General features: G+C 32.5%; 1 protein-coding gene across 1 annotated transcript in view; it reads right to left on the bottom strand.

The window, feature by feature from the left end:
* Positions 1 to 27,883, bottom strand: part of LOC118071177 (uncharacterized) — an 82,381-nt gene that overhangs the window by 34,043 nt on the left and 20,455 nt on the right. The window contains exon 2 of the mRNA XM_035090170.1: positions 6,011 to 6,170. Within this exon, the coding sequence (XP_034946061.1) occupies positions 6,011 to 6,098 (88 nt within the window). The 5' untranslated portion in view covers positions 6,099 to 6,170. The remainder of the gene's footprint in view (positions 1 to 6,010; positions 6,171 to 27,883) is intronic.

Below are 27,883 nucleotides of genomic sequence, written 5' to 3'. Positions count from 1 at the left end.
TTTGTTTGGTTGCTTTTTAGCAATGAATATTTTATGGAGTGAGATTTATTAGATTATATTTTTTTTTATTTGCGAAAAAAACTTATTAAGAATTCAAAGAATGCATTTTTACTTATCACATTAATCTTAGAAGATTTAAGAAAGAAAATATAATTAAAGAATAAGTTTTTATGAATATAGGATTTGAAAAAATAAACTAAACCAAAGGACACTTTGTTTTAAAAAATTTTAAAGTTCAAAAAATGTTTCTTGAATCATCTGACAATCAATAAAGGTACAAATAGATGTAAAAGTAGCTATTTATTGATCGTAATGTTATAAAATACTAATATTAATATGACATTTTTGAAAACGAAAAATATATTTAAAGATAAATTTTTGAGATCAGAATATCTAGAAAACTTTTTCTCTGCTTTTAAATGTACATGGTAAATGTATAAAAAATAATATGATAAAGAAATATAACATGTCCTAATGAAAGAGCTATGAATTCTCAAAATACTTTTACGCTTGTATGATGATTTTTCAAAAATTGTAACATAATCTTTAGTCTCTATAAAACCCGCAATATGTTAACAAAAAAGAATCTGCCTTCACAAACTGTAATAATAAATTAACATATATTCTTTGTAATTGTTTTAAACGCATTAAAGTGAAAAGAAATTAATTAATGATATTAATTATTATTTTAGAATGTATGCTTATTAGACTTTGTTAACGTTAACATATGTAGTGTATATCCAAGTTAATGTATATCCAAGAGGAAACTTTTTCGAACGCCATTTGGGAATACCTTGTAAAACGATTGAGGGAAAAAGAAGTTTTGTCAAGGGTAGTAAGGCTATTCGCGAAATTGTGTAGTGGTTACCGTGGCCTTAGGGAACTTTTGGTGCTAATGACTTTTACGATTACATGCGTAAAGCAGTCATTAGTACGACTACTTCAGTTAATGGCCACAATATTTTTCGTAATGATTTTTACCTTAAGTACAGTAAGTTATAAAAAAGTTAAGTAAGGAATTTGCTATACTTTTATTGGAATAATTTACAGGTTTATCGATCATCTAAGCGATAATGATTCTTGACATTCATTGCCATTTTAATGCCAAATTTTTTTCTAGGATAAATATATCTCAGTCTGGCAATAATATGTGTTAAGCTACTCTACTACTAGACTCATCTTTCAAAGACTGAATCCACTTCTATTTCAAAATTTTCTCTACTAATAAATTCATTGATTTATTTATTAGAGAAATTTTTGTTCTTTAATAACTTGATGTTTAGTAAATGAATTATAGAAGCAAACAATGAAAAGAAAACTGGGAATTTTTCAGTGACTAATTACTATATTTTATCCGGTGATTATTCACTTCAATCATTTGTAGGCCATAAAACAATGAGAAATAGCGGCCAGTGCTTTATTATTCTTTTATCAAAATAATCTTGAATTATGAGTGATTAATGAACTGGTAAAGAGTCATGACAATTATTAATATTTGAATGTCACGTTGATATTTTTATGCAAATATTACGCGGATGACATAAAAATTTGATGAAAATCTGTTTGAAACGAGTTATCTTGGTTTTGCTGAGAGTGCCCTTTTTTCAAAACGTACTGCGATCGAGAATAGACGAAATGACAGTTTGTCACGCGACAGTGGAATAGTTCTTGCGTGCCGAAAATACGACGCGTCGCAGGAAAGACAAGCGAGACGCCAGTGTCCAACAGCACAAAGAGTAAGATGTCCCAAGGCGACTTTATGTCGCCAGAGTTGCTTTTTTTCAAAAGAAAAATCGCCACGAAAATAACATCGAACAATGTCACTTGGGCACTTTTACGTTGTGTTTCTATTGAAATTCGAGTGTTTAGTTGAAAAGTGCCGTTATGCTGAATCTCTCAACAAGTTTCATAAGAGTCTTTCATAAAATTCGTATCTAAAGGTGTACTCAAGACTCAAGAACCATCTAATTTAATTTGCTGTATCGCAGAGACAGAATGGTGCTTTCATATCATACTAAATTATGATAACTTATAGGAATTTTTTAGATTATATCGATAAATGAATCAAACAGCCATATTTTTTTACTATTTTCTCATTATCCAATCATTATTGCATCATAATCCATATGTATTGTATTTAAATTCAATTTTATTAATTGCATTGAACTTTCTAAATTTCATATGCTATATTCTCAACACTATTAATTAATATTTATGCATCATTCAATTTATAAAAGTAAATAGCGAAAATTGTTGAAATACTAGATTGTAATAAACTACACGTCTAGTAGTAATATAATTTAACGAAGCAATGATCACGGTTGATTGAATATTTATTATTTCCATTGTCATTGATTTCATCAATATTATAATTATTGGTAATTTATTCATTTTACATGAGTTCTAGGATGATTTATGTAATTATATAAAATTAAATTATTTAGATACTATAACTATACGAATTTAATTCGGAGGAAAATATAAAATGAGAAAATATAATGGATAAAACATAGGGTAATTTTATCATGTAAAAGTCTGTCATTAAACCTAGATGGAAGCAGAGATTTTACTTATGCTAACTTTACAGAGTGGCATTCACTTCGCCTGAAAATCTAGACATAAAAGCAAAAGTTTCCGTCACTTCTATTCTACTTAATTATATTTATCAGCTTCTTTACAGAATAGTAATTATTTTAGATTAATGATGAAGATAAGTGATGATAAATTAAATTTTTTATTTAAATGTATACGACTGACGTTCAAAAGAAAAATTTTTTTTTCAGTTTGTTGATCGAATTGTTGGATAGGTCAGTAATGATAATAAGCACAACATAAAAAACTTTATAAAAAAAAATATATCTGTTGCATGTAAAATGCCTTGAAACTCGATGCTGAATTAACTTGCGAAGTCTAAAGTGTCAGAGAGCTGAGTAATGTGTTCGGAATGAGTATTTTAAACGTGGAAACTACGTAGGATTAATACACATTTTTGACCATGTATTTACAGCAGTCTGTCAAAGAAAGCTCAAGTGTCGGGAAAATTTGGAATGGAAGGAAAGTTCAAGAGGGTGTTCAGTGGATTTTCAGGAATGCAAACTCTAGGGAAAAGGGTCGGCCCGTGCGTTATAGTATGGTAGTTTGTCTCAGTCAAATGCTCACTAAGTATGCGAGACCATTTGTCTCACTACTTCTATTCTAGCTCGACGTCATTTTGCGTTCTACAAACAAAATTTAGTATGGGTATAGTCCATTCCTAGATACTTCTTTTATCTTTTATTCCCTCTTGTGTTCATTCTCTCTTCCACCTCTCGCACTGTCCCGTACTCCCTTGTTTTACTTTATGTCTCTCTATAATAATTTCTCTCCCGCTTTATATTCATAGCGGCTTTTTCACGTTAAATTTCAGTCCTGAAGGCAGGAACACGACAACATGTTATGCGTGGTAGCAATCAAGTAGTACCCGGGTGTTTGTGCTGTCACGCGTCAAGTCCAACCGTCCATTTACCAGGACACACTTCTGTGAATATGCTGGTATGTGTATTTTCCCTGTTTTTTGTTTCATTATATATTAGGAACGTGATCTAGTTAACGCTGTTACTACATGTAATAGTGGGTTTTACTAAATTAAAAGAATGGAAAGTAAAATCGCGTATTGTGATGAATATCATCTGTTATCGCAACAAAAAAATTACAAGAAAATTTTTTCTTTGTTCTGATGAATTAAGTGCCTGTCAACATTTCATTTCGATGAATTATTTTGGTAATAATTAATTTCAAAAGAACTAGGTAATTAATCAAAAATTTTTATCTCCCTCATCTACTTTTCATTTTTATTCCATAAATAAGTCTATTTAGCTTATTTTCATACTATCTTTTGTTTATAAAATAAATATTTGCTAGGATTATATAATTTTTTGATTACAGGTTTTAGAATCACGTCAATAAATTGAATCCAAATATAATTTTTCCATTCCGATTAGCAGCTTTTAATCTACTAAAAAGTTTTTTCTATTGTAAATATTTATTTTTTCAAATTCTCTAATTGCTAACAAATTCTTTTTTATCTAAAACAAACTTTTCTACCGTAAATTTCTATTGGAAATTTTTTTTATGACAAAAATGATCAATTATCGTATTCGTCTAGACATTTATATCGTTGTTGTTATTGTAAAAAAGGTGATATTTCTTTAGCAAATTTTTTTTCACGCATTCACAGCTAGAACTTTCTCTCAATGCAAAAGGGTGAAAAGATATATCTGATGTGAGTATTTCCGCAATTATATCAGCCATGCTTTCTATTTAAAAGAGATCGAGAATATATAGTCCTTTGCCAGCACATAATAATTCATCGAAATGAAAACTAGAGACTCTTGATAACGTTTGTAGAGAAGGCTATAAAGCCATGAGGGGTGAGTGTCCGTGGTTGGAGGCGGAAAGAAAGCATGAGTCATCGACTCCCTGCGGCTTTTTGTGTGCAATAAAGACCTGTGCTAAAGTCCTTGATCCTTGTAGCTGAGATAACTAGGACACTATGTGTTTATATATTGTAACTCCACCTCGTTCAAGATGAGAACTCCTGTCACGTTAGTTTAGTTGTGCATCAACACTAACGAGGTAAAGCAGAAAATACTACTGATTCACTCAACTTAGTATTAAAGCCTGTCCAATATCGTAAATATGATATAGATTAATCATGACTTTTTTGAAAGTTAATCCAGCAGAATAATGTTTATAAATTTAATGGAATATATAGAGAACCGTAAAAATGATGAAAGATAGAAAAAATAAATTAATGGCAGAATATAAAATTTAAAAAGCTACTTTTGAATTAAAAATTGTTTTTAGCGATGTAAAAGCTTTTTATTCTACCGCGGATTCAGTTATAATTCTGTTACATTTAACAATTTCGGTTTTTCACATCGATCTTGTGTAATGAATAAAAAAATAAAACGTACTATAAGAACATAGAATATAAATAAAATAAAATGAAATATAAATTGGTAAATCTAAATGTGTTGAAAGTACCAAGTTTACATTAAAACTTTTTTACTCAAAAATAGTTCTATAAATAGTAAATTAAGTATTCATTTTTTTTATAAATAGAAAACATTTTTAAAGATTCAAAAAAAATAATGAGTTGTGACTGAACCCTAAATTATTCATTTTTAAAGATGACTTAAAATTAAAATTTTTCTATCATCACTTTCCGTTTTGTTTTATTATAGCTTACACTTGTATTGCTCTTTTTTTCTAGTTTACTGAACAAATTAACCTCAAGACAAGCAAAAGCTTATCAGAAAAACATTCGAAAGAAGGATCATTATCACTATTTTTATAAAAATGTTTCACAATATACTACTTTTCTCATGTTAATCTTCTCTCAAAGTACACAATGTTCTGAACCGCTAATTATTGCCGGTTTTCTCTATATAACTTTTATAAGTCTCAAAGTACTAGTAAGATTACAAACTTTCTACTTTTTTGGTCGGACATTTAGCACGCAACTTAGCGATTACAATATATCAGATTTAATATTGACATAAAAAAATAATCAACTTAAGGACATCGACTGTAGTTGTGGGTAGAGACTTGTGAAAATTTTCTGGATGAATTTTCGACAGTTGGGAGACATTTGCAATGGAAATAGTAATAATAGAGAAAGGAACGAAATAAGCCGAGTGTGTAATTCAATTTTAGGTAAATCGTTTCAAAGATTGGAGAGAGAACTGACTGGACCCGAGGTATCAAGTGAGACAAGGAAGAGGGAAGGAAAATTTTCCAAAGTGGCAATTTTAAAGCTAGTAGTCCACTCGTGCATTTCGTGGTTGGTCATACATTATTCATAGAAGACTCAACTTGCACACAGTGATGCGTTAATATTCGTACTATTCGTGTGGGTCGTTCAAAGGTTCCGGTACTCTAACAGTTCATACGTCATCTCTAGGGACACGAAAAGCCAAAATTATGCGATAGACAAGGATATATGGAAAGAACATTATCATTCTCTCACCTGGTTGCCGTGAATTGTAAGCCAGGCTGCCTGCTGTAAGCACTAAAAGCAGCAATGGGCTCAGTAGGACCCTGGAGAATGGCGGCATCTTTCCGGGACTCGGATCAGGCGCCTGCGCGACGATTTTTTTATCCGACACCCCTCATCACTTCCTCGCGATCTGAAAAATTTTTTAATTGTCTCAATTACTTTTCTTCTTTCAAAACATCTTTATCAATTAGCAAAGCTCAGTCAAAATGGATCAAATACATATGTACTAGAAGAGTAATTTTTTTTTGTGAAAACAATTATTTAACAAAAGAGAATTTTGTAAAGCCTTCTTGGTTATTGTCAAGTTTAAATGCTGATAATATCCATGAAAGCGTTGGAATTGTCATGTAAATTATCTATTCGCCTCGAGAAATATTGAATAGACATCTGGGGATATTTGTTTTGTACTCAAGCATAATTTGAGTTTCAAAATACCCGAGTTACAACCAAAAAATCACGTCGAAAAAAATATCCTGAATGAGATAATCTCTAGTTTCAATTCCAACTAATTACTAATTCAAGAAGCAAATGATTGTCGTGACAGAGACAAGCATGCACGGATAAAAGTTTTTTTTCCTAAACACACTTTTATTCTTATTCTTTATCTCACCCTCCCGCGGCTGTCTCGAGAAAATACTTTTGTGCTGCATGGAGCATTGTCGGTGGTATCCCCAGCGGGTGTCTACTTTCCAACCACGCTTCACTCTTTCTAGCTTATTTATTTTTATCCCCTGAATGTGGTCGCGTTAACGTCGCGCAGAGATCCGGGCAGATGGGAGTAGTGGCATCGCCATCGTCTTTCTCTACTTCCACCCGAGCGCTTTGAGCGAATGCGCGGGTGGCCTTGGGGCCCGGGCGCGTTGGGTTCCCATTATGCTAAACCGCAAATGGAGTCCTACGATCGAGTGTCTTCTCTCCGGAGGTATACAATGCCATAGTATGCTCGCTTCGGCGCTCATGCTCCCAAGGTGTAACGTTACCCTAGAAATTTCATTTGCTTCGTTCGCTGCGCTGCCTGACGTCGCACAAATGAGCTCGCCGCGGCGTATCACCAGGCTACCACCACAATAACCAAGCAAATCTCGACTTATCATTTTCATCGCCACCGCGCGAAAAGAGATCCCGTCAGTTGTAATTCTATTTAATGTTGCATCTACCTAACTCTGCTTCGTAATAAAGCCTCTGACGTTCACTCGATTTTCTGCACCCACTCCTGTCATGTTTATCTATGGACTCTGATGGCTCAAATTATCTTTATGACTTTGAACGGTGTTAACTTATGAATAAATTGTTGGTGAATGTTTTATGACATCTTTTTTTCGATATTATTTTGTTATTGACCTACTGTGCTGTTAAAGGTGAGTTATGTATTGGTAGCAAGCTACGTATTTCTACAGGAAAGTTTGTTTGCCAAGGTTTAGAGTTTAGACGCTTTGCCATACAATCGATTTAAGATTGATAACTGCTAAAGATAAAGTTTTTTTGTTTCAATAATACTCCTTCCTTTTAAATTTAAAAATTCGCATTTATTTGATTGCATATAAGTTTGATAAAAAATAACTTGGAGTGAAATGATTATTTGAATTTAATAAAAAATTGATGTTGACATGAAAATAAAAGTAAGAGAAAAAAAAGATTTAAGTTTGTAGAAAAAAATGGTACTCAATAAATTCTTCCGGATTTTTTTAAAGAATGTTCAATGAAATTATAGCTATGTTTATTTCCTACAGCTTACAAGATGCGTCGCTAAGGAATAATAATTGCTTGATAAAAAATCTTTCATTAAAGCATCAAAAATAGATGAAACAAGAGAAATTGCAAATAAGCTCTGCATAGAATTGAATCAAGCATCTCTGAGGTTGTTTACAAGTAATATTACTAATAATTAGCAAAGAAGCGATCTAACAAGTAATCGATAATTGGCGGATAAGAGAAAATTGTAAATCCATGTAATTTACTGAACTTCTCGAGCAATATTACATGAAAGATATATATAATCCTGATAATGTGTAATCAGGTGTATCAAGCAAGTATATAAATTCAATAAATTAATCAATTTTCAACTAATTTATTCAGAAACTTCTTGAATAATATCAAAGAAAATACAAAGAGATATCTAGTAGAGAGGTGTGGCAGCTTTTCGTTACAGCAGATTCTTATGATAGTAATTTAGTCGCACGGAAGAGTGAACGACATCAAAGGAGTAGATGCGAAACCCAGACTAACTCCAAGGCTTCAAGGCAACGATTCGAAGCAGCAGGCGGCCAATTAAATCGCAAGAAACACTAACTCGATTCGAGAAGGAGTTATATCGGTCTTTCGCGACAGCAAAGAGACTGTCCAACTGTATCGGTGTGTGTTCAATGTGCTCGAGGGTGCACCACCAAGTTTATTCAAGTTATAACAGTCCTGCGTCTTCGTATAACGAATAACAACGTAGAGACAGTTCACGACCCACCTCGGACACCCAAGACTACCTTTTGGATGCATAATGTTGAGGCAACACCGAGAATATCTGCATTGAGATTATTGTGAACTTGAGTACTGTTATAAGATATAACGTATACATATCTATAGAAACGGTTTCAACTGAAATGGGGAGGGAAGAGGGAGTGTTAAGGGAAGTCGTCGAATCGTGCTAAGCAACTTGAATTAGTTGAATCGACTAGTAGTCTCCCATTTTTACTTCTTGGTACTTTTCTCTTTGCCGAACTTGGCATTCTGCCCGACTAAATTGTCGAGAGAATTGTCCGCCGTTTTCCATTCTCTCTGGCCCTCTGCTTCGATTTGCTCGCGCGTATATATGCATTGAACTCTTGATTTCAATGTTTTTTTTTTTCAATTTTTTGCTCTCTCGTGGACATCAGGCTTGGAATTCACTAGGACTTTACAAGATTTTCCAAAGTTTGACTCTTTGAAATTAAGAGACTTCCTGTGGGAGATGAAATTGATCGAAAAACTTTGTCTCACCCACCGCGTGCTTCTTCTTTCTGCCTTCACCTCTCCTTCTACTTAAATCGTCTATTTATTTTTCTTAGCGATCAATTTGCAATTTGCAAGCTGCTCAGTAAAATTAGCTTCAAGTCAAGTATACAGTTTACCTTCAATTAATTTCCGTAGGTTAATGCAAATAACTTTAAAGACTTACAGGGTTTCTGCATTGAAATTTAATAAGTTCTATTCTTAACTTTAGCACGGTATAATCCGCAAAAATTGACACTTGATGTTTTTAAATGTCAATTATATTTAACATGAGGCTGACAGTGATTAGTGTAAGACAGACGTTTGTTAGTAGACGGATGGATGGTTGTGGCAGGGGTCATGCTTTATCGAGACTAGTGAAATCCTTATCTAAAGGACAGTTAATCCCGTCTAAAACATTATCCATCTCTCTCCAAGGTCCATGTCGTCTCTGTTAAAAGATCAGAATAGTTGCATCGTGGTGCAGAATGGAGCAGTCTTGGCGCCAGCGCTTCAGTCGGCAACTTCTCGACTTTTCGATAAATCTTGTCGACAATCCCTTACCCCTTTATTCCTTCTCTCCACCCATTCGTTCTGCTTTCCTTTCCTTTGTGACTCTGTATGCCACGAATGTATTGTAAAAGCGCACGTTCGTGTACCGCGAACGTGTTACGGTTGCACGCTCACATTTTAGTGTTACACACATATACACATATCAACGTCTCGTACACACTCACATACTTATCCACATTTCTCTCCAGTATAAAGACGATATAGTCGTTGGGTCGGACCTGCACTCTGATTCTTTTTATTTTCTTTTTCTAACCTCGCCCATTGCTGTCTTTCGATCCTTCTTGTTTTACTCTTTGGTACCGCACCAGCCACTGGTCTCGTCTACTTTCTGCCAACCTACTTTCTTCTCTCTACTACCAGCAAGACTTTTCCACTTTTTTACTTTCGCGTTACTGAGATCGAGAAGAGAAGGAGGAGAGCAAGAAGAAGCCAAGGTGCCATTGTGGTTTTATAAGACACGAGGGAGAGAAAAGAGTAGACAAGAAAGTCAGACCTGGCAGCCTTCACGAAGACTACTTGGCCTTTATGTCCGGTTACCTATTGGTGTAAGCTGATTTCAGGCTTTAGACTTTACTCCAAAGGAAATGACCTCGTGGCTTACCGAGTTCACAACCCCCATCGTTTTCTTACTGTAAATGATCGTCCCCCAAAATTACCCGAGCTTTTTAAAAAACTTTTTTGGTGTTCCTTCTTTTGAGAAATAAAATAAAAAAGTGAATTTATTTGATAAAAATAAGGCTCAAGATGGAAATAATAATGGTGCAGATGTTCAAGGCTATTTTCAGCATATGGAGAAGGAAGTAAAGGTTGAAATAATAAAGTACGTGAAAGTAGCTCTTATGCTATTTGCTTGATCTCATGTAATCTGAAGGAAATAGTGTGGCTATTTTATTCCATACTTGAGATCGTCGATCGTCCACTCACTTTCGATTCTAAAAGGACTTCTGTTGATATGATGCAACATAAGCCGACTCCCTAGCAACGGTGCAAATGTCTAACGTCTCCTCGGGGATAATCTCAAGCCAAGATTTTTCCACAACTGCATTCTTGTATGATATCTAACCAATATCTATAAATTTTTTTATAGTCTATTACTATGATGCTTATGCATCTTTTCAAAGCTTCATGTAATCAATTTTTTATTTTTTAACAAGAATGAACGACCTTATTTTTAAAGCTCTGACCTATTTGAGAGATTAGAAACATTTTTTTTTTACACTGAATATCATTTTTTTTTCTTTTTTACTTTTATAATCACGTTTATGTTGTTCGCAGATGTAGAAAAAATCAATTCATATAATGCATACATGAAAATCCAGGGTCTTTACTGTAGATTGAATACTATTTTTATAAAAGAGAAAAAGTGATGAAAAAAAACCAAGGAAGATGACAAAAAATTCAACGAAGAGATTTATCCTCAGTGCATGCCAAAGTGCCGACGCTTGCAAGCTTCTGCTTCACTACGTTACTTCACAACTCTCCCTTCATACAATTGCGTAAAAATTCGCGTGGATTTGCTTTCTCTTTCTTAGATTATTCTTACAAATTGTCAGTGTTGAATCAGCGAATTTTTATTTCTTTATATGAAATAATATCTTTTATTTTTATCAAAAGCTGTATTGGATGAGAAAAATATTTTCAAATCAGATTTGTGTTCATTAATAGATTTATCAGAGTATTGAAATTGACAATCCATTGACTACATTTTTTATCTATTTTCAATACTTTTAACTGATTCAAATCTCCACTGAACCATTTTAGTATATTAACTACATAATTTTTTATCTGTATTTACGTTGAATAAAAATCTCAATGATTTTGTGAATTTTAGCACGTGTCTAACAGCATTTTTTGCTGGGCTGTTAGGATGTCTCGTCGACTTGGAAGTAGGGTTCGATGCCTAACAAGGGATAACCTCGTTAGTACAACTGTCGACCCGTTTGTGTGTTTTACAAGTTAGAAATTAGGTTGATTAGCAGTATAGGTTTAAGGTATAAGTGACAATTACGAGATTTTTTTGTTGTAACTATTTTTAATGTACTCTCAGTCCTGAGGTGAATTTATTAAAAATCAAACATTAATAAACGTCGAAGTTTTTTAAATGAATTGAAAGAAAAACTTTAAATATTTTCTACTTTATTTGTTCTTACTAGCCTTTTAATGCTATATTACATTTTGTACAATTTATGAAGTGACAATAAATACCTCTTTGAGAATTTAAATTGTGCTAAATCATTTTCTTTTATTACTCTTCATGCAATGCTGGTGATTGACCTATTGAAATTTTACTCTCCAAGAGTTTTTAAATTTAAAATACAATTTTGTTTAATATTTAATTGTTGAAGACTTGATAGTTTAATTGGAAAATACCTATCATCATATGTTTAAATTAGTAAATTACTGTCAAAAAAAGGTCATTATTATCATTCAAAAAAATTGCAATGCTTAATTTGATATTAAAAAGTCTGGATTAAAAAAAGGCTGGCATAAGTAGAATAAGGTTAAAAAGATCAATTTTATATCAATCTGTCAAATTAATGATTAAAATTAGTTTTAAATGTTCTGAATGTTCTTTTTCTAATTTATTTTCTTGCAGACATGAGATGAAAACTCTATATATTTACAAAAATAATTTAAATAGAAATAAACGAGTTGTAAATTTTTGAGATGATTATTTTAAGCTTGAAAATTTTCATTATTACTTTATAGAAATTATACACCATAATAGAGTATATTGAAAAGTTTTTAATTGAATTCATATTCCAGAATTCATATTCCAGAAAGAAGGAAAGGATCCAAAATATGTAGTGTCTAAACGAGCTAAATGAATATTAATATTAACATTAATTTTATCATAATGAATAAAATATTATTTTAATTTTTAAATAAATTAACTAAAAAAAAGCATTAAGAAGGATACTACTATGTAATTTATTCAATAAATAATTCTCACGGTAAAGTTGTAATTAAAATGATAAAGAGCATCTAGTGAACAATTGCTTAATGAAACTTTATGATTATATTAACTGTACATTCTCCATGTATATATTCTCTATCTTTCTATCATTTTTAAGACTTACACGAGAATGAAAATAGTGAAGACTAACTTCTTGTGATAAGGACTCGATTTATGCATACGAGTCTGTGGTGAATAAAGCACGACTGCGGAAACGGCCAAGTCTACCGAGTCACACTTCTGTCGAAAGTAAATTCAACCTTGTGGTTGCAAGCAAAGAGGACAGCGTGTGAATCCACTTTGCCGATAGGAAATTACACATCCTTCTATGTCTACTGCGTGATTTCAAGTTGTCAGTTCAATAAGTCCAAAAAAAAAAGATGAAGAAAAACACCGAAACTATTTTTTATTGAATTTTATTTTACCTGATAATAATAATAATTGGAAAGTAAAATAGTAAAAATTTTACGCGCAATTGAAGATCTTTAGTAGATCAAGAGGCAAATAGAAGCGAGAAAGCGGGAATAACGCGCGACTAGGATGCCGCAGGATTCTCACAACCGCATCTAAACGACATGGTTGGAGTTACTCACAGTCCAAGCCTAACCAGAGTCAACCAATTCTCGATTCCGAAACTACGAGAGTCGAAGCTAAGCTTAATTAAGCAGTCCTAGTTGAATGGACTATTGCTAATTGCAAGACTGGCTGTTAAAGTTCGAAGAAGTACTAAGTTCGACAAGCACAGTACCTGCAGGCTTTGAATAGATTCTGTTCAAGCTTAAAAAGAAATAACTACCAGCGATTTAATTTTAATCTTTATAATAGTCGGAAATGAATCCTTCATTTATGGATTTACATTTGGTCAAAGCCAATGGTTATAGATGGCCGCAGTCCGGAAATGAAAATACTAGTATCCGGCATTGCAGTCGAATTCAAAGGGGCGAATTGGCGCATCGCCCATATATATGAGAAGATCAATGCCAGCGATGGAAAAATATTTTCCCCACATATTTGTGAATGTGTCTATGATGTTTCTTTTTATTTTTCCAATCATTAAAATTCTCCCGATAATTTCAAATATTTTCAAGTACTTTTTTATTCACTCACTACCACTCTTACAGATAGCTTAATGTACTTTTATAAATCGCCACTCAAACTTCTTTATCGTTTTATCAAGTTTTTATCGTTGAGGTAATCTACTATTTCTCTTTAGCGTGCTCTAATTAATATTTCAATACCAAGTTTAGTTCACGAGTACTTTAATAAAGTACAAGTCTTGCAAGCGGAAAGTGGTTAGGACTTATAGAGTCGGGAATTCTCATCAAGGTTCTCATGGGTTTCAAGTGATCGTGATGGTAGTAAACGATAATGAATTTCGCGGAAAATACGATACCAATTGCACTACAGCTTTCATCTTACTTACGCCTGTTCTACTACCAGTGATCATGTATAGCTCTTACTTTCTTTCCCTTTTTTCTAAGGACTCTGATCATCTCAATCATCTTCAAACTTAATATTTGAGTCTGGAGAATGATCAATTTTCGAGTACATAAAGTATATTAGACTTTATAAAACTAACTTTATACGATTTGCTAATGAGATGTACAGTATATTATCAAGATATCTGCTCAACTTATCTCTTTATCTTTGATGAGTCTTATTTAATGAACATCATCTTGTACCTTATACTCATTTCCTACATCTTCAGTTTAACTTTACTGGTTCTTTTTTTTCCTCGAAAAATTTTCCACTCCACTGAGTGCAATTATAGACGCAGCTGTATATATCGGATTTAAAGTTTTCGATATCAAGGGAGACATTTTTAAAAAGTTTTCATAAGATTCCAATTACTTGTAGTTATATCAAGGACTGATGATTATGAATCCAATGGTAATTTATAGACGTAAATAGCAACAGCAACAGAAGAAGTTAATTTTCTTTTCGTAATAAATTATTACAAACATTTCGTGCTTTTAATCATAAAAATGGACTAAGGGTTTGATTTCATACGCAATTCCCTGCTCCATCTATAACGGATCATGTTGCCAAGTGGCAGAGTTCGAGCAACGTTCCATAAATGGTTCATCGCGATAAGGGAAAAAGAAAGTTCCGGCATGAGTCGATTCAGAGGAAGTTCTTTCCGCCCTCGAATGTCGTTCGTCTTATAGTTCCCAGTGTGCCAAAGACCGTTATATTCGTTCAGCAATCGAATTCATCTTTCATAAAATGATTTATGTAAAGGTATGATAAATTACCTTGGTGTAAAATATAAATAAAAACTAAAATATTAAATGGCAACGTCGATTATCTCTGTTGAGATTTTTATCATGTTACACATTGTCACTTCCGCCTCATGGGATTAAATTACTGCAGACTCATGTTTGTCAATTGTTTTTCATGAATAAAAGGACGCTTTTGAGATAAAACTTGTTGTGAGTCGTTTGACCCTCAGGGCTTGCCAACTTTCGAATATTTTTTTTTTTTTTTGAAAACTCTAAATGTAGTGAATTTTTTCTATAATTCGTGTTTAATTATTTCATAAATATTTTTAAGTATCGAGATCGTTTATAATAAATATATCTTTTTTATTTATAAACCATATCATTCACAGTTTTATGATAATTCCTTCATTGTATAGCTTAAAAAAAAAGTTTAAATGTAAAAAAATCCTGCTTCCAATGTGAAAATTAATTAAGTCTTCGATTAAATTCGACGTAAATTTGGCGATCTGTTTATAAGTATCATTGGCAAGAATTAAAATAAAAAGTCGAAATTGATTTTTTGCCACTTTTTAAATAGGTTTCTCCTAGTTTAAAGTATCATTTGTCATAATTACAGTTCTTTGATGATACATAATCACTCAAAAATATTCCTTCAAAAAAAAAGTCCTCGAATTGAGGACAAAAATCGATTTTACTTCCTAAACATCAGAAAACTATCATCAATATTCAAGTAGTTTTCCTATCTTTGATATCATTCGTTCTCATCATTTCCAACCGAAATCGGAGAAAATCCTAAAAGGTTTATTTTCGATCTCGAAAATCTTAAACTCAGTAGTGAGTACAAAGTGCGATAAATCAGTTGCGTTTTTCATTGAGTAAAATCCAACGATAAGATACTCTAGTATGTCTGAGTATCCCAGTTATCCATGTGAGAAATCACGCGAATCCTGAACTTTCCCTGTCTCTTAACACGCTGCTGGGGCCAGAGACCAAAGAGCAAGAGAGCTCGACGCTAGTCAGATGTGGTGGGCCGATTAAGACGTCGATAAATAATATTAATTGCTAGTGCGACCCTTCCGAAAGCTCTGGGCTGCGGACTGGCGGCCCAGAGGTCTCTCTGGCAAGTGGTGTTGGGGTTTAATCAATACCGCCGCGTGTAATCGGCCAACGTGCCTGGGACGTAAAGACGAGGGTTGTGGTAGGTGCGATTGTGTAAGTATTATATAAGCCTGGTAAAGCTCTCTTAGTATGATTTTAATTAATAATTTCTCGTGCCAAGATTTCGATCTTACGGAGAATTCAACTACCTATAGGGGACAGACATGTAAACTAAGAATATGTCTCTATTTTGCTTGAATAATAACTACATCTTTCTTTATTTTGGAACCTCAATTAATTTAACTGTTTTATCGGGAAATTATGTAAAAAAAACAATAATTGAGTGTAATCAAAATTTTCAAGTACTCTTTAAATGAAAAATGCAAATGTTTGCTCAATTGGTAACGTCGACATTGTTGGCTCGTTACATTCAGAATGAAAGTAAAGAGTAAGCTTAGTGAGGCAACAAGAGTTTCAATCTGAAAAACTGAAACTACACAGGTATATATACACGGCTAGAAGTTCGTGAGAGAATTCGGAGGACGTTGAATTTCAATTCAATTCTTCACAACCAATGCAGTCAAGATTTATTTAAGCTTCAAAAACATCATGGCAGTATTTTAAATTTATTATTATTGTTTTGACATTTCAACTCTGTGTCTTCATTTAAATTTTAATTCTTATTCCCTCTTTTATGAATTAAGGAAATTATCTATTTGTATTTATTTCAGGTTCCATCTTGAAAGTAAAATTGAGGATAATTTTTCAGAAGAAACTTAAACAATAGTGTAATTTATTCCATCAACAGGTTTAGGTATTTACATTAATATTAACAGTTGTTTAAATTATTCAAATAATCTTGTCAGAATCATCATGATGCTAAAGGGAAGTTTGTAAATTGTATGAGCTAGTGAATAGTCGCTATTCATTGATAACAAATGGGTAAACGTAGAAGGCATAAAGGATGCCAGTGGTGCGATGTACTTCCGCCGTAATTCTGTACTCGACCGACTGACTCATATGTCACGAGCTCAAACGAAGCGGCGAGGTATTAATTAGAGTTTCACTCCAGGAACTAGGATCACTTATCACCGAAACTCGTGAATATCCTTCGGACTTAAGCCAAGCTTTGGACCTTGCACTCCAACAAGAAACTTCCGGAATACCAGCTATGTTTGTTATACAAAGTATTCATTAAATGATATCGTCAGTGGTCCTTGTTATATATATTTGTTATATATATTTTGGATATTTGTTGGAGAATAGTTAGATATAGATTTCTTATGACAACTTATTTTTCTCTATCGATCAGAGGAAATCGAAGAAAACCTCAGATTCGCAGAATTAAATAACTTTCATGGAACTCCGTTCGATCAGTTCGAAACGGTAACCGAGTGTCTGGGCAAAAGTTGAAGATATATCCGTTTATATCTGCGATGGGCAATTTATCGCTCGGTCACTCTCGTGTCAGCTTCAGATAGTTTCAGGAAAACACTAACCCATCTTCCATCCAGTCTTTTTAAGTATAAGATCTTTTAAAGGAGATACTTTTAACAAAATTATGCTGTTACATTTTTGTTTTTACTTTTTTTTTAATTATTGTTACATAATGTTAATAAACGTTTCCATTTTTATTGAATAATTTTCACATCACTACATTTATTTAATTTAAATATTTTTAATGAGGGTAATAGAAAAAATTTTAATTATATGTTAACGAAGAGAAAATTAATATTTAACTTTGAAACTACTCAATAGAAAATTATTCAAAACACAATCTAATTTTAATAATTTTTCTGTAACGTTATTTTTAATTACCATTGAAAGAATTATATGATTCACTTTTAAAATTCAAAGATGACTTTTATCGATGTAGAATTTTTTAAGGCTTTTACTGTTTAAAATAGAGTCTTCATTCGATGTTACAATTTACCTAGAAGTAAAATACTCAAAATACTGAACAAGACAATATGACATATATCTATATAAACATTCACAAGAATTCAATGTGATAGAAAAAAAATTTTACATCACAAAAAAAATATTACTCAAAAGTAATTTAAAAAAAAAAAAAAATTAATTGAACTTTTATTTTTAAAAACTTGTCCAGAAATATTTTACAAAATAGTTTCACTATAAATTTTTTTAAGCTTCAATATTTTTCAAGAATTCAAGAATCGTTTAAAGCTTTATTTCATCTACCCATCTCTTTTTTCATGATAAAAAAATCTATCCGAACAACTTTTTAGAAAAAAATATCAGGATTCTACACAAGGATGCATTATTTAATAACATAAAAACTCTTTCAATACAAATTAATAATTGATCCATTATTTTACTATAACACTGTAGAACTGAAATATTTAGTAAGATTATTCGAAACTCTAAATATGTACCGAAAGCTTTTAATGGATATGAATTTTTCATAATGATTGACTGTATTAACAGAATTTCTCAAAAAAAAAAACTTATTCATTAAATTCAAGAACCAAAGTTCAGTTTCATTACACATTAATCATTGTAGTAAGAGAAAATGGAAACGATCGATTTTATGTAGACATGAATAAATCATGTCATCGTCTGTCAAATCCGCCATCAAGCGGGACCTTCGTCAGTAATCACTCTCTCGTTGCAAACAAATCGATGAAACATTCATACGCATTTTCACCAATAAGAGTTGGTATGAAAGAGCGCTGGGTCGAAAATTGGAATGCATTTACTACGGCAATAATGATCGTTTGCATATAAACGATTGCATTCGCATGTGGGTAGTTGATAGTTTGATAAAATAGAATATCAACATAATATAAAATCACTCAAATTTCAAATAATGAATGTCATTGCGTCTCTCTAGTTACCATCAAACCCCTCATATAGCAGATCTTACCATTAATCGATTTTAGGGAATTGTCTATGTAACAAAGGAAAGAGAAATCTTGTCTGCTTGAATCTTTCTCTGTTCTGTCCTTTATATCCATCTTGTCTCACTTGGCGCTTCAACAGACGACGAATGACTCTTTTGCCAAACACACCAACACAGTTGATGTACATTCGTATTCCGGAATTTTCCTCAATGCTGAGTTTATATTTGTAGACGAGGTAGAGAGAAATGTCAGGGACGCAAGGGACGTGTGTACATGGAACAGCACTTACACCCGCGATACGCAGTTCTCGAGCTCTGATTCTCAACCCTCTTGTCGACCTCTCGCACGGTCGGACTGTACAACTTCCAACCCTACTACTCTATTCGCATCCCTATCCCAACATGAGCCTCACGTTTTCATTCCCTTTCACTTAAATATAGTGCAATGACGCACGAAAAAATTTTTCTTTTGTACTTCTGGCGCCTGACATGTGAGAGAATGCCTCAGAGTTTTTTTTTTCTGAGTGGACTGAGTTTCTAACTCGTCAGCTCGATGCATCCGAGCGAACAATAGTTGAGACATCAAGTTTGTAGGGTTGAAATTATTTCGCTGGAATTTCTACTTTAGTTAGTCGTTTTTTTTTCTCTACACAATTTCTGACTTTATTTTTTTTATTAGTTTTTTATCTGAGTTGCTAATTAGACTCGATAGGCTTTTATGTTACAAGAACGAATGATCGTTTGCATGTTGAGACTAAAGTGCCAGGAAAGTCTCTACCAGTTGAACGAGTTCTACTTTGTTGTATCGTACAATCGATTATCGATTGGAAAATGAATAGGGGAAGTTCGTGGTTCACCATGTAACAAAGTCAATTATTCTCCATATAGGTCCAAGTAGAACTGTCACTCGTTTCTCGCTGTAGAAATTATCCTATTTGTCTAACGTTTTTATCCGTGATTGAGAATAAGAGGTAAAAAATTTTTTATCGTATATTCAATCAAAAGGATACAAAGTAGGAGAGATCCACGTATATATAGTGTGTTAGTGTGCATGTGAATAAAGTGAGGTGTAAAAGCTGAAGAAGAGTCTTCATAAAATGTTTTTTTTTCCTCTTTTTGTCGAGTGTCCGCAATAGATTTTCTCCAAGTAGAGTGAAGAGGCGGTCGAATCAATTAAAAGCTTGCGAAACGATTTAAATTTATGCAGGAAAAATTAACAAGTCAGATCTCCTTGCTTCTGTGTTACTGGCTTGGCCTTCGGCTTCTTGCCAACTCTCAGCTCCACTTCCTCATTTTTTTTCGTCATCTTACGACGTACCGCACTTGGTTGTCTTCTGCTGCTCCCAAAAGAATTAAGAACGTCAAGATGATGCTCAATATTACATTTAGATGTTTAATTATGAAGTGCCTCGAAAATAGAAGCCATTAATTAACTTTGTGTGCTTGACAATACATACAAATTGAAGGAAAAACCAAAGCTATCGAGATAAAGCTATGAATCACGTAGAAAACAAAAGAGACAAATGTGGATCCATTTGATCTTACGACTAGTTGGTGAACATAAGGGGGGAATATTGTACAAGAGGATAATGGGAGGAGAGGAGAAACGCTTGCGGCGTTGACTATGGTATGCGTTCCGAATAAGCGGGAAGAACGCGGAGATAGGCGTCGTGTGCCGGATTGGTACGAAGCACGAGCCAAGGGGTTTGAGAAAGACTGATATCGGTGAAGGGGTAGACCAGAGGTACTACGCGCCTCCACGTCTCGACACCCCAACTTGGCGAGCCATTGAAATTGCAAATGCGCATTATGGATATTTCCCTATAGGGACTAGAAATGCATGTATCTGTGTGTATAACCACAATGTATTTGATGCAAAAGGGCGCACGCGCAATTCTCTCAAACATATACGATGCACGTACATGTATACATAACCCACCCGCATGTTCAGACCTTCAATGCAAAGTCGATGTTGGATGCTAGTAACTAAAGAAAAAGAAGGATTCATCGCTGCCATAACGCCGCCAGGTCGAGTCTCTTTGATGATCTTTAACCTTTTACCTTTTAGAACATCTCATATATATGTTTTTTTGTTTATTTCATTCATTTTTTTATTTGTTTTTTAGTTGCGATTTTTTATGATTCATATATGCACTCGAATGCGCTGTTGAAAAAGGTGCAAGTGTAATTACCGAGAATCGCACCACTCTGAATAGTTTCGTTGGATAAAATTTTTTTTGTCGGTTGCAAACATATCCGCTTGATGGTTTTCAAAATAATAAAATAAAAAATAAAAAAAGAGCTTAACTTGAGTAGTGAGGAATACATAACAGAGATGACAATATGTGATACTATGCATCGACCCTGTGAGTATTTTTACAATGAAAGCGTCAGTTAACTCCATCAGCTCAGTGAATATTTATTTATTTTGTATATATAACTGTCCATTCTGAGTGACAGTAAGCTATAAAAGCATGACCACTCTATACATATATGTGTATGTCATGGTGGGAGTAATTTTTTGTTTCAATATTACATAGACAGAGATACAGGTTGTCTTCATAAATTATTACCATCATCATCATTATCATCATTATGATTTAATGCTAAAATACTACTTATAGAGAAGTAGTTGAATTTATGAATCTCTTTACGGATTTTGGAGTTAAAAAATGGCTAAAAATTAATGCACTATCAAGCAGTAAATTGATTGCAGCCTTACTTAATTACAACTCGCGCGCTTGTGCTACTGCTTCAATTGATTTTACGTACTCTTTCTTTTCCTTTATTATCCGCTTATCACCTTTTTACTTCGTCCCTTTCTCTTTTTTAATAACCAGCTTGTACTGTCCCATACGTGTCTGAAAAATACACAATTGAGATGAGACTTTGGTAATTGTTCAATGAACTCTCTCCTACTGCTGACAAAACTTCCGAACAGAATGCATTAACGTTTTCGCTCATTCCCTAAGCACAATTTTTTCAACGCCAACGAGTGGTTATTTTTACACTCAATTCACAGGTGAACGAAAGCACCTTTCAACTTCAGGTAAATAATTGAAAAATGAACGCTCATCGCATCGGATAGTACGGTTTACTGCTCAAACGTTGTTATTGGATATTTTATCCCCTACTAACGACTCACTGACACCTCTTAGTTTTTTGCATTTTTTAACTATTCACTGAATATGCTTTTTTTAAGCTTTTGAAATTAAACATTTTTTGATGGCCCATTTACATATTAAATAAATGAAAGGGGAATTTTTTGATGCTTTATTTAACTTAATTTCAAAGAACAGTCAGCGATTTATGAATCTATTTGAATAAAAATCTACTTTAGAGACCTTTTTTTTATTTTTGATTAAGTTTTTTTCATTTTTTATGGTGAAAATATTTATGAAAATATTTTTTATATATATTGAAATTTTTAAAAAACCAGGATTAATGATGATTAATAGATTTTGTTTTATTTTTCAAAAATTCCAACTATTAAAAAAAAATTTTTTGTTCGATGAAATAGTAGATAAAAATTGCAATACTTATTAATTTTAGTTGTAATTGAAACAGTTTATTCAATAAAATATAAATCCATCATGATTATTATAAATTCTTTCGATACTTAAAAAAAATACGCTGTTTGATCCCACCCTCATTCATAATGGATTATTAATAAATCACTGGAATGTTTCTTCCACTCACCGATTTCAATAATTGTATCCAATTTTATTTCAATTATATTTCATCATTGTAAAATTATTTAATTGATTAATATTTTTTACATGAATATTTTTTCTACCACTAAATTTTTTTCGTAACATAGAAATTCAAATACTAAATTTCAATTGAATATTATTTATGTTGATGATAAATGGAAAGATAAAAATTCCAATTCATTTCATTTGAATAATATACAATCATATATTATAATTAATATATAATTATAACAACGCAATAATTCATTGAACCATTCTATATTTCTGTCGTTATGCACCCTCCCTTCTTTCATTTGAAATCATTTTACTACACATGTGCAGAATAAAATTTCAATTTAGGATAATTACAACAACTTTAGCCGTTGATCGCAAAGTATTAATTGATAAATGGCGACTGGGGTAATTGAAAGCTTGATAAATTTAGTTTTTATCCCCAGTAAATTTAGAGCTCGATTGCAAAGGATTTATATTTTTTTTCATTACTCATTTGTATACCCAATAACTTGTTATTATTTTCAACTTAATGACCTTCGAAAATATTCAGGAAAATAATTCAAATATTTTTCAGCAGCTGAGTTAATTCATCAAAGTCCAGTCAAAAACAAAAATAGAATGATTTAATTCAATTGAAAGTTTGGAAGATTTATGTATAAAGAGCAGTTAATTTGTTTGATCCAGTAGATCAAGTCAATAAGCCTGATTTTAACGATGGCTATATAATGAATACAACTTTGATATCACCAGCAAAAAATTAACTGGAACAAGATCTAATAAAGTATAATAATCAGCATTTACATAAGACTAGACTAAATGATCAATGAACTTGAATAGAAAGATATGACAGTAGTTAGTCATTTGAGTCAATAATCAGTCTCTTTGCTTTTCAACTCTCAGTCCATGATAATTGATACTTATGCGCTTGTGCATAATGACCACAATGTGGATTATTCCAATGTACTATCACCGTATTTTCCGCTCCAATTAATCATCCTCTCAATTAGAGTTGTGAAACTAAACTATCTTCAACAAGGTATCTCCTATCTATAGATCAAGTAGGTCTAGCGATCCAGGATGGCTTCTAAAAGTATCAGCTCACGAAAGTACTTCAGCTTTGAATTTCAATAAAAATCAAGTGTAATATAGTCATACACTCACACTAACACCAGCACATACTTTAGCGATTATGTTAGTGTAGATTCCTCTTTTCTTCCCTATACCTCAGAGTTGTCTGGTTTTTCTCTTTCCAAAGTTTCCGTCTATTTTGAATCGCTGGCTCGTTTCTCTGTTGAGTACGTAGTGCAGCATATATAGAGAATTACGCGCATTAAATACACTCCAAATGGAGGCAGTAGTACATAATAGTTTCCGTAGCGGGCTGAATTTCTCCATTAGGCAATCCCACAACGCATCAAGAACCAAGGGAACATGTACGATTGAGCTTGGTGGTTATATTCCTCCATTGATTTTCTAATCTTAATATCTTTTAACATCAATAGCTGGCCCAATCTTTTACTTCTTGATTCATGCAATACCAAATGCAATTTATTAAATGTTTCGAAATTAGTGAATTAAACCTTTTGTCTCTTGTCAGACGTGGAAATGAACTCTCGTATAAAATTACGATAAAATTTTTGAACCGGAGTTTGCGTGACCAGACAGGATGAAATAGTGAAGATACGGAGAGAGTATAAACGCACGTAGATGTGTATGTGTGTGGAAAAGAGAAGGGGAGAGAGAAAGACAGAGAGAGAAGGTAAAAGCGCCGGGAAAAGCAGAGGGGTTGTGCGCGCCGGGACTACGTAGAACGGTGAGAGCCCGTGGATCGATTCAGCCGGTCGAGTCGAGTGGAGACTATGCCATGCTACTACGATTCCATCTCCATGCTTTTCTCCGTATGTCCCACGCGATGCTGCGTTTATGTAAGTATATACACATGTACACCACGTCCTCCCTTGAGAGGACATTCTGTCGTTTGCTAAATTTTTTTGCTTATCCAAGAAGTGTCGTAAGTTCAAGTACTTGAAATGTATGATTTACATAGAAATCTACATTGGAAAATGAATATCCTCTTTATCTCGTCATTTTTGTTATTATTTATACAATGGACATGAAGAATTGTTCTTTGTATGAGCTTGATTCATACAAAGTTTTATTATTATCATCATCTATTTAGGTGAATTAGAAAAAAAAAGTGCGAATCTGCCTCATTTTTCCTACATCTATTCTTGTTCTTTTTGCCAACTGTTAAATATTGAAATTGGAATTATTCATAAAACCTTTGTGTTCAATTCACTTTTGTTGAAAATTTTTTATCAAAATGATCATTAAAGTGTGAAAAGAATGCATTCTTAATTTTTCTAAAAAAGAGCTAATTTTCATATAAAATTGATATTCGTCAATTGATTTGAAATTTCGAGAAGGGTAAAAATATTTGGTTTTTATGAATCTTAAAAACATACAACATTGGAAATTTTAAAATTAATATTGAATCAATTTTATTTACATGATTAAAAGTTCCTTTTTTTTTTTTATTATTAAATTATTTAAATTTATATTTTATATAAGTATTACCACAAACGTAAAATTAATCTAAAATATTTTAATGAGAAAGCAATAAAATTGAAAGAAAGAGGAGGTTTCAATTAATGGGTTTTAAATAATATAAAGAAAAATAATTTTTAAATTTTTACGAGTAAAAGCATTCAAACTTTTCCAACTTTTTCCGAGTTTCATCAGTTATGTTTTTTTATTCATAAAAGGTTATTATAAAAATCGAGATTTTTATTTGAAAACCTATTAATGTTTAAAGCCTTGAAGAGAAGTGACTGAGCCAAAGATAATAAAAAGGTTTAAAACATTTTTTGTTAATTAAATACAACAGTAAATAGGTCTTTGAATCCATTATCTTAGCGTATTTGTTTCTTCCAAGCATGATAAGTTGATAAGCTCGATAAAGAGGGCAGAATACTGAGGGTAACAAGCTCCAACTGGGACATGTCTCTTGGAAATCTAACATCATAAAACAACCTTGAAACTATACTGATAGCAAGTTTGTTAGTCAGTGTGAAGAGTAGCGTTATACACTAGGTAGTTCAGTAACATAGTACTATATCTGAGTAGTTTGTTCCAACTACAAATATAATATAATACACACTGGAAATGTCGTCCAAAGGTGACCCAAGCAGTAGCACTAGCAGTCCAGAGATCTCTTGAGTTAAGACAACTTGTGAATAAATGCAGAGCTTTAATCTAGTTGCCGTCGCTGGTACAAATCCGCTGGAGCTTTTACCTAGCACGGGGTATCTCATGAAAAAAGCCTGATTCGTTTGCATACGCGACCTCTGGAGAGCTGGATCCACTCTCTGGTTTTGTTCACGATGCACGTGTGAGATAAAGCACCGCTGCGCTTATGTTACATCAATTCGAATGAAATGCATTAAATTATAGGTATAATAGCGCATAGCTACGTACACAATCTAAATCAATTTTTGCATGATAAGTCGGATTAAAAATGAAGATGGCATTCATGTGGGAAAATATGTATTCTCAAGTGATTTGCACTGCACTGATGATGGGTGTTAATCAGCTGTGATTTATCAGTTGTGTCATTTGGCACGAAGCCGATCTGGGATTTCCCTGGAGTGCCGTTAAACAACGATACCTTGGAGTAAGCATTATTGCAGTCAACACCACAGTGAAGGTAGAGATACAGACGTATATATACACATATAAGGGACTCATTGAAATCCAGTATCGGACGACGCAGCTACAATCTCACACGCGTTGACGACGACGCATCCCTCTAGAACAATTTCCATTGTCCTGAGGGAACACTGATGCCTCTTCCGCCTCCCGGATAAGGCTGTAGAATGCGTCTAATCGTACGTAGGAACAATGGACTGCCTTGTCATCAACGGCTATTGCAAAAGTAATTGCTACATCCTTTCTGCATGTACATTCTACAAATGTAAGCTATTCAAAAGTCTATATGATGACTCTTGGAGGATACCGCTAACTTGCTAATTAGGTACCCAGTAAAAAACTTACGCGGTCAAGAGTTCACTATTCGCCATTTAGCTTGCCATATTTTATCAACTCTTCTCCGATATTATTTTTCCTTACTTGAAGAAATTAAAACTTCAATTACATTAAATAATTACATTCTTCTTTCATAAATTTTTTAATACTATATTTTAATACTTTTGCATGCTTGTAGAAATGTTTTATTTTATTTGTCCATTTTAAAAAAATTTCAGTTGACCATATTTTTAGGTAATATAATATTTTTGAAACTGCAAATATTCCTTCATTTTAACTTTAATAAATTAATTCTTCAAATATTTACATAGGTTGCTTTGAATTTTAAAATTATTGATAAACTTTGTTCTAATATTTTTAGTAACGAGTTATTCATTTTTTATTTATTCAAAAATTGACGATATGATATAATGATTAGAAACGTAAATATTTTCACTCTTTAATTTAAAAAAATTACTTAATGAAAAAATTTCCTAGAAAAATTGGGAAAAATTTATTTCTAGATTCTATATACTTCTGAAAAATTTTTCCTCGAGGGAAGAGGGAAAAAAATTTTCATTCGTTACAATATCTATCACAATTCGTATATTTTTATCACCTTCCCTGCAACATTTACTCCCACGAGATTTAAAAAACGTTTTAAATCAATAATTAATAAAAATTTATAATTTCATAGAAAAACTAATATTAAATTAACCTGGTGATGCTCAAATTTATTGCATTCATAATTGTTTTTTATTATAAAGACTCATAAAATATCATTTAATTTTCGTTGCACTTAAATAGAGCTAATAAATAATTATTTTATAAAATATTTTATTGCTTTTATTCAAATAATATCCACATTAGAATCCTTTCTTTAACTGACTGATATTTTGAAAAGCTAAATGTTTTTATGAATGTGGGTAGTTCACTTGAATGGCAAATTTTTTTACGCAGGTATACAATTAGTAATTAACCTTTTGTGAGATTTTTATCGACTTTTTTTATAAATATTTGTATTTTTCTACCATAAAAACGCAGATGAATTTTAATTAAATTTTTCTAAAGCATTCCCATATTTTTTTTGTAAAAAAATTTTTATTTATGTTCTACATATTTCTAAAAACAAGCTTGTACATAAATAGAAATTGTAGTTCATGGAATTTATCTTCAATTATCATAAAAAAAAACGTCAAAGAAAATAAAACACGGCAAGTCGATAATCATCCCGTAGGTTATGTAGAAATAAATTGTTTTCTCATACACATCATCAAAAGAAAAAAATCATTCCTATCATTCATTTACATATAAAAGCTAGAAATTTAATGGTCTACCAACTGTGATGACTTTTGAAGTACACCAGCAACCTGCTAATTAGGTACCAAGCGAAAAACTGACTCTGGAGCAGAGTGCAAGCCCTTGAGAAATAATACAACA

This window comes from Chelonus insularis, unplaced genomic scaffold (genome assembly GCF_013357705.1).
Source record: "Chelonus insularis isolate UGA/USDA-ARS -01 unplaced genomic scaffold, ASM1335770v1 contig_75_pilon, whole genome shotgun sequence".
Classification (NCBI taxonomy): domain Eukaryota; kingdom Metazoa; phylum Arthropoda; class Insecta; order Hymenoptera; family Braconidae; genus Chelonus; species Chelonus insularis.
This window is presented reverse-complemented; position numbering and strand designations above follow the sequence as displayed.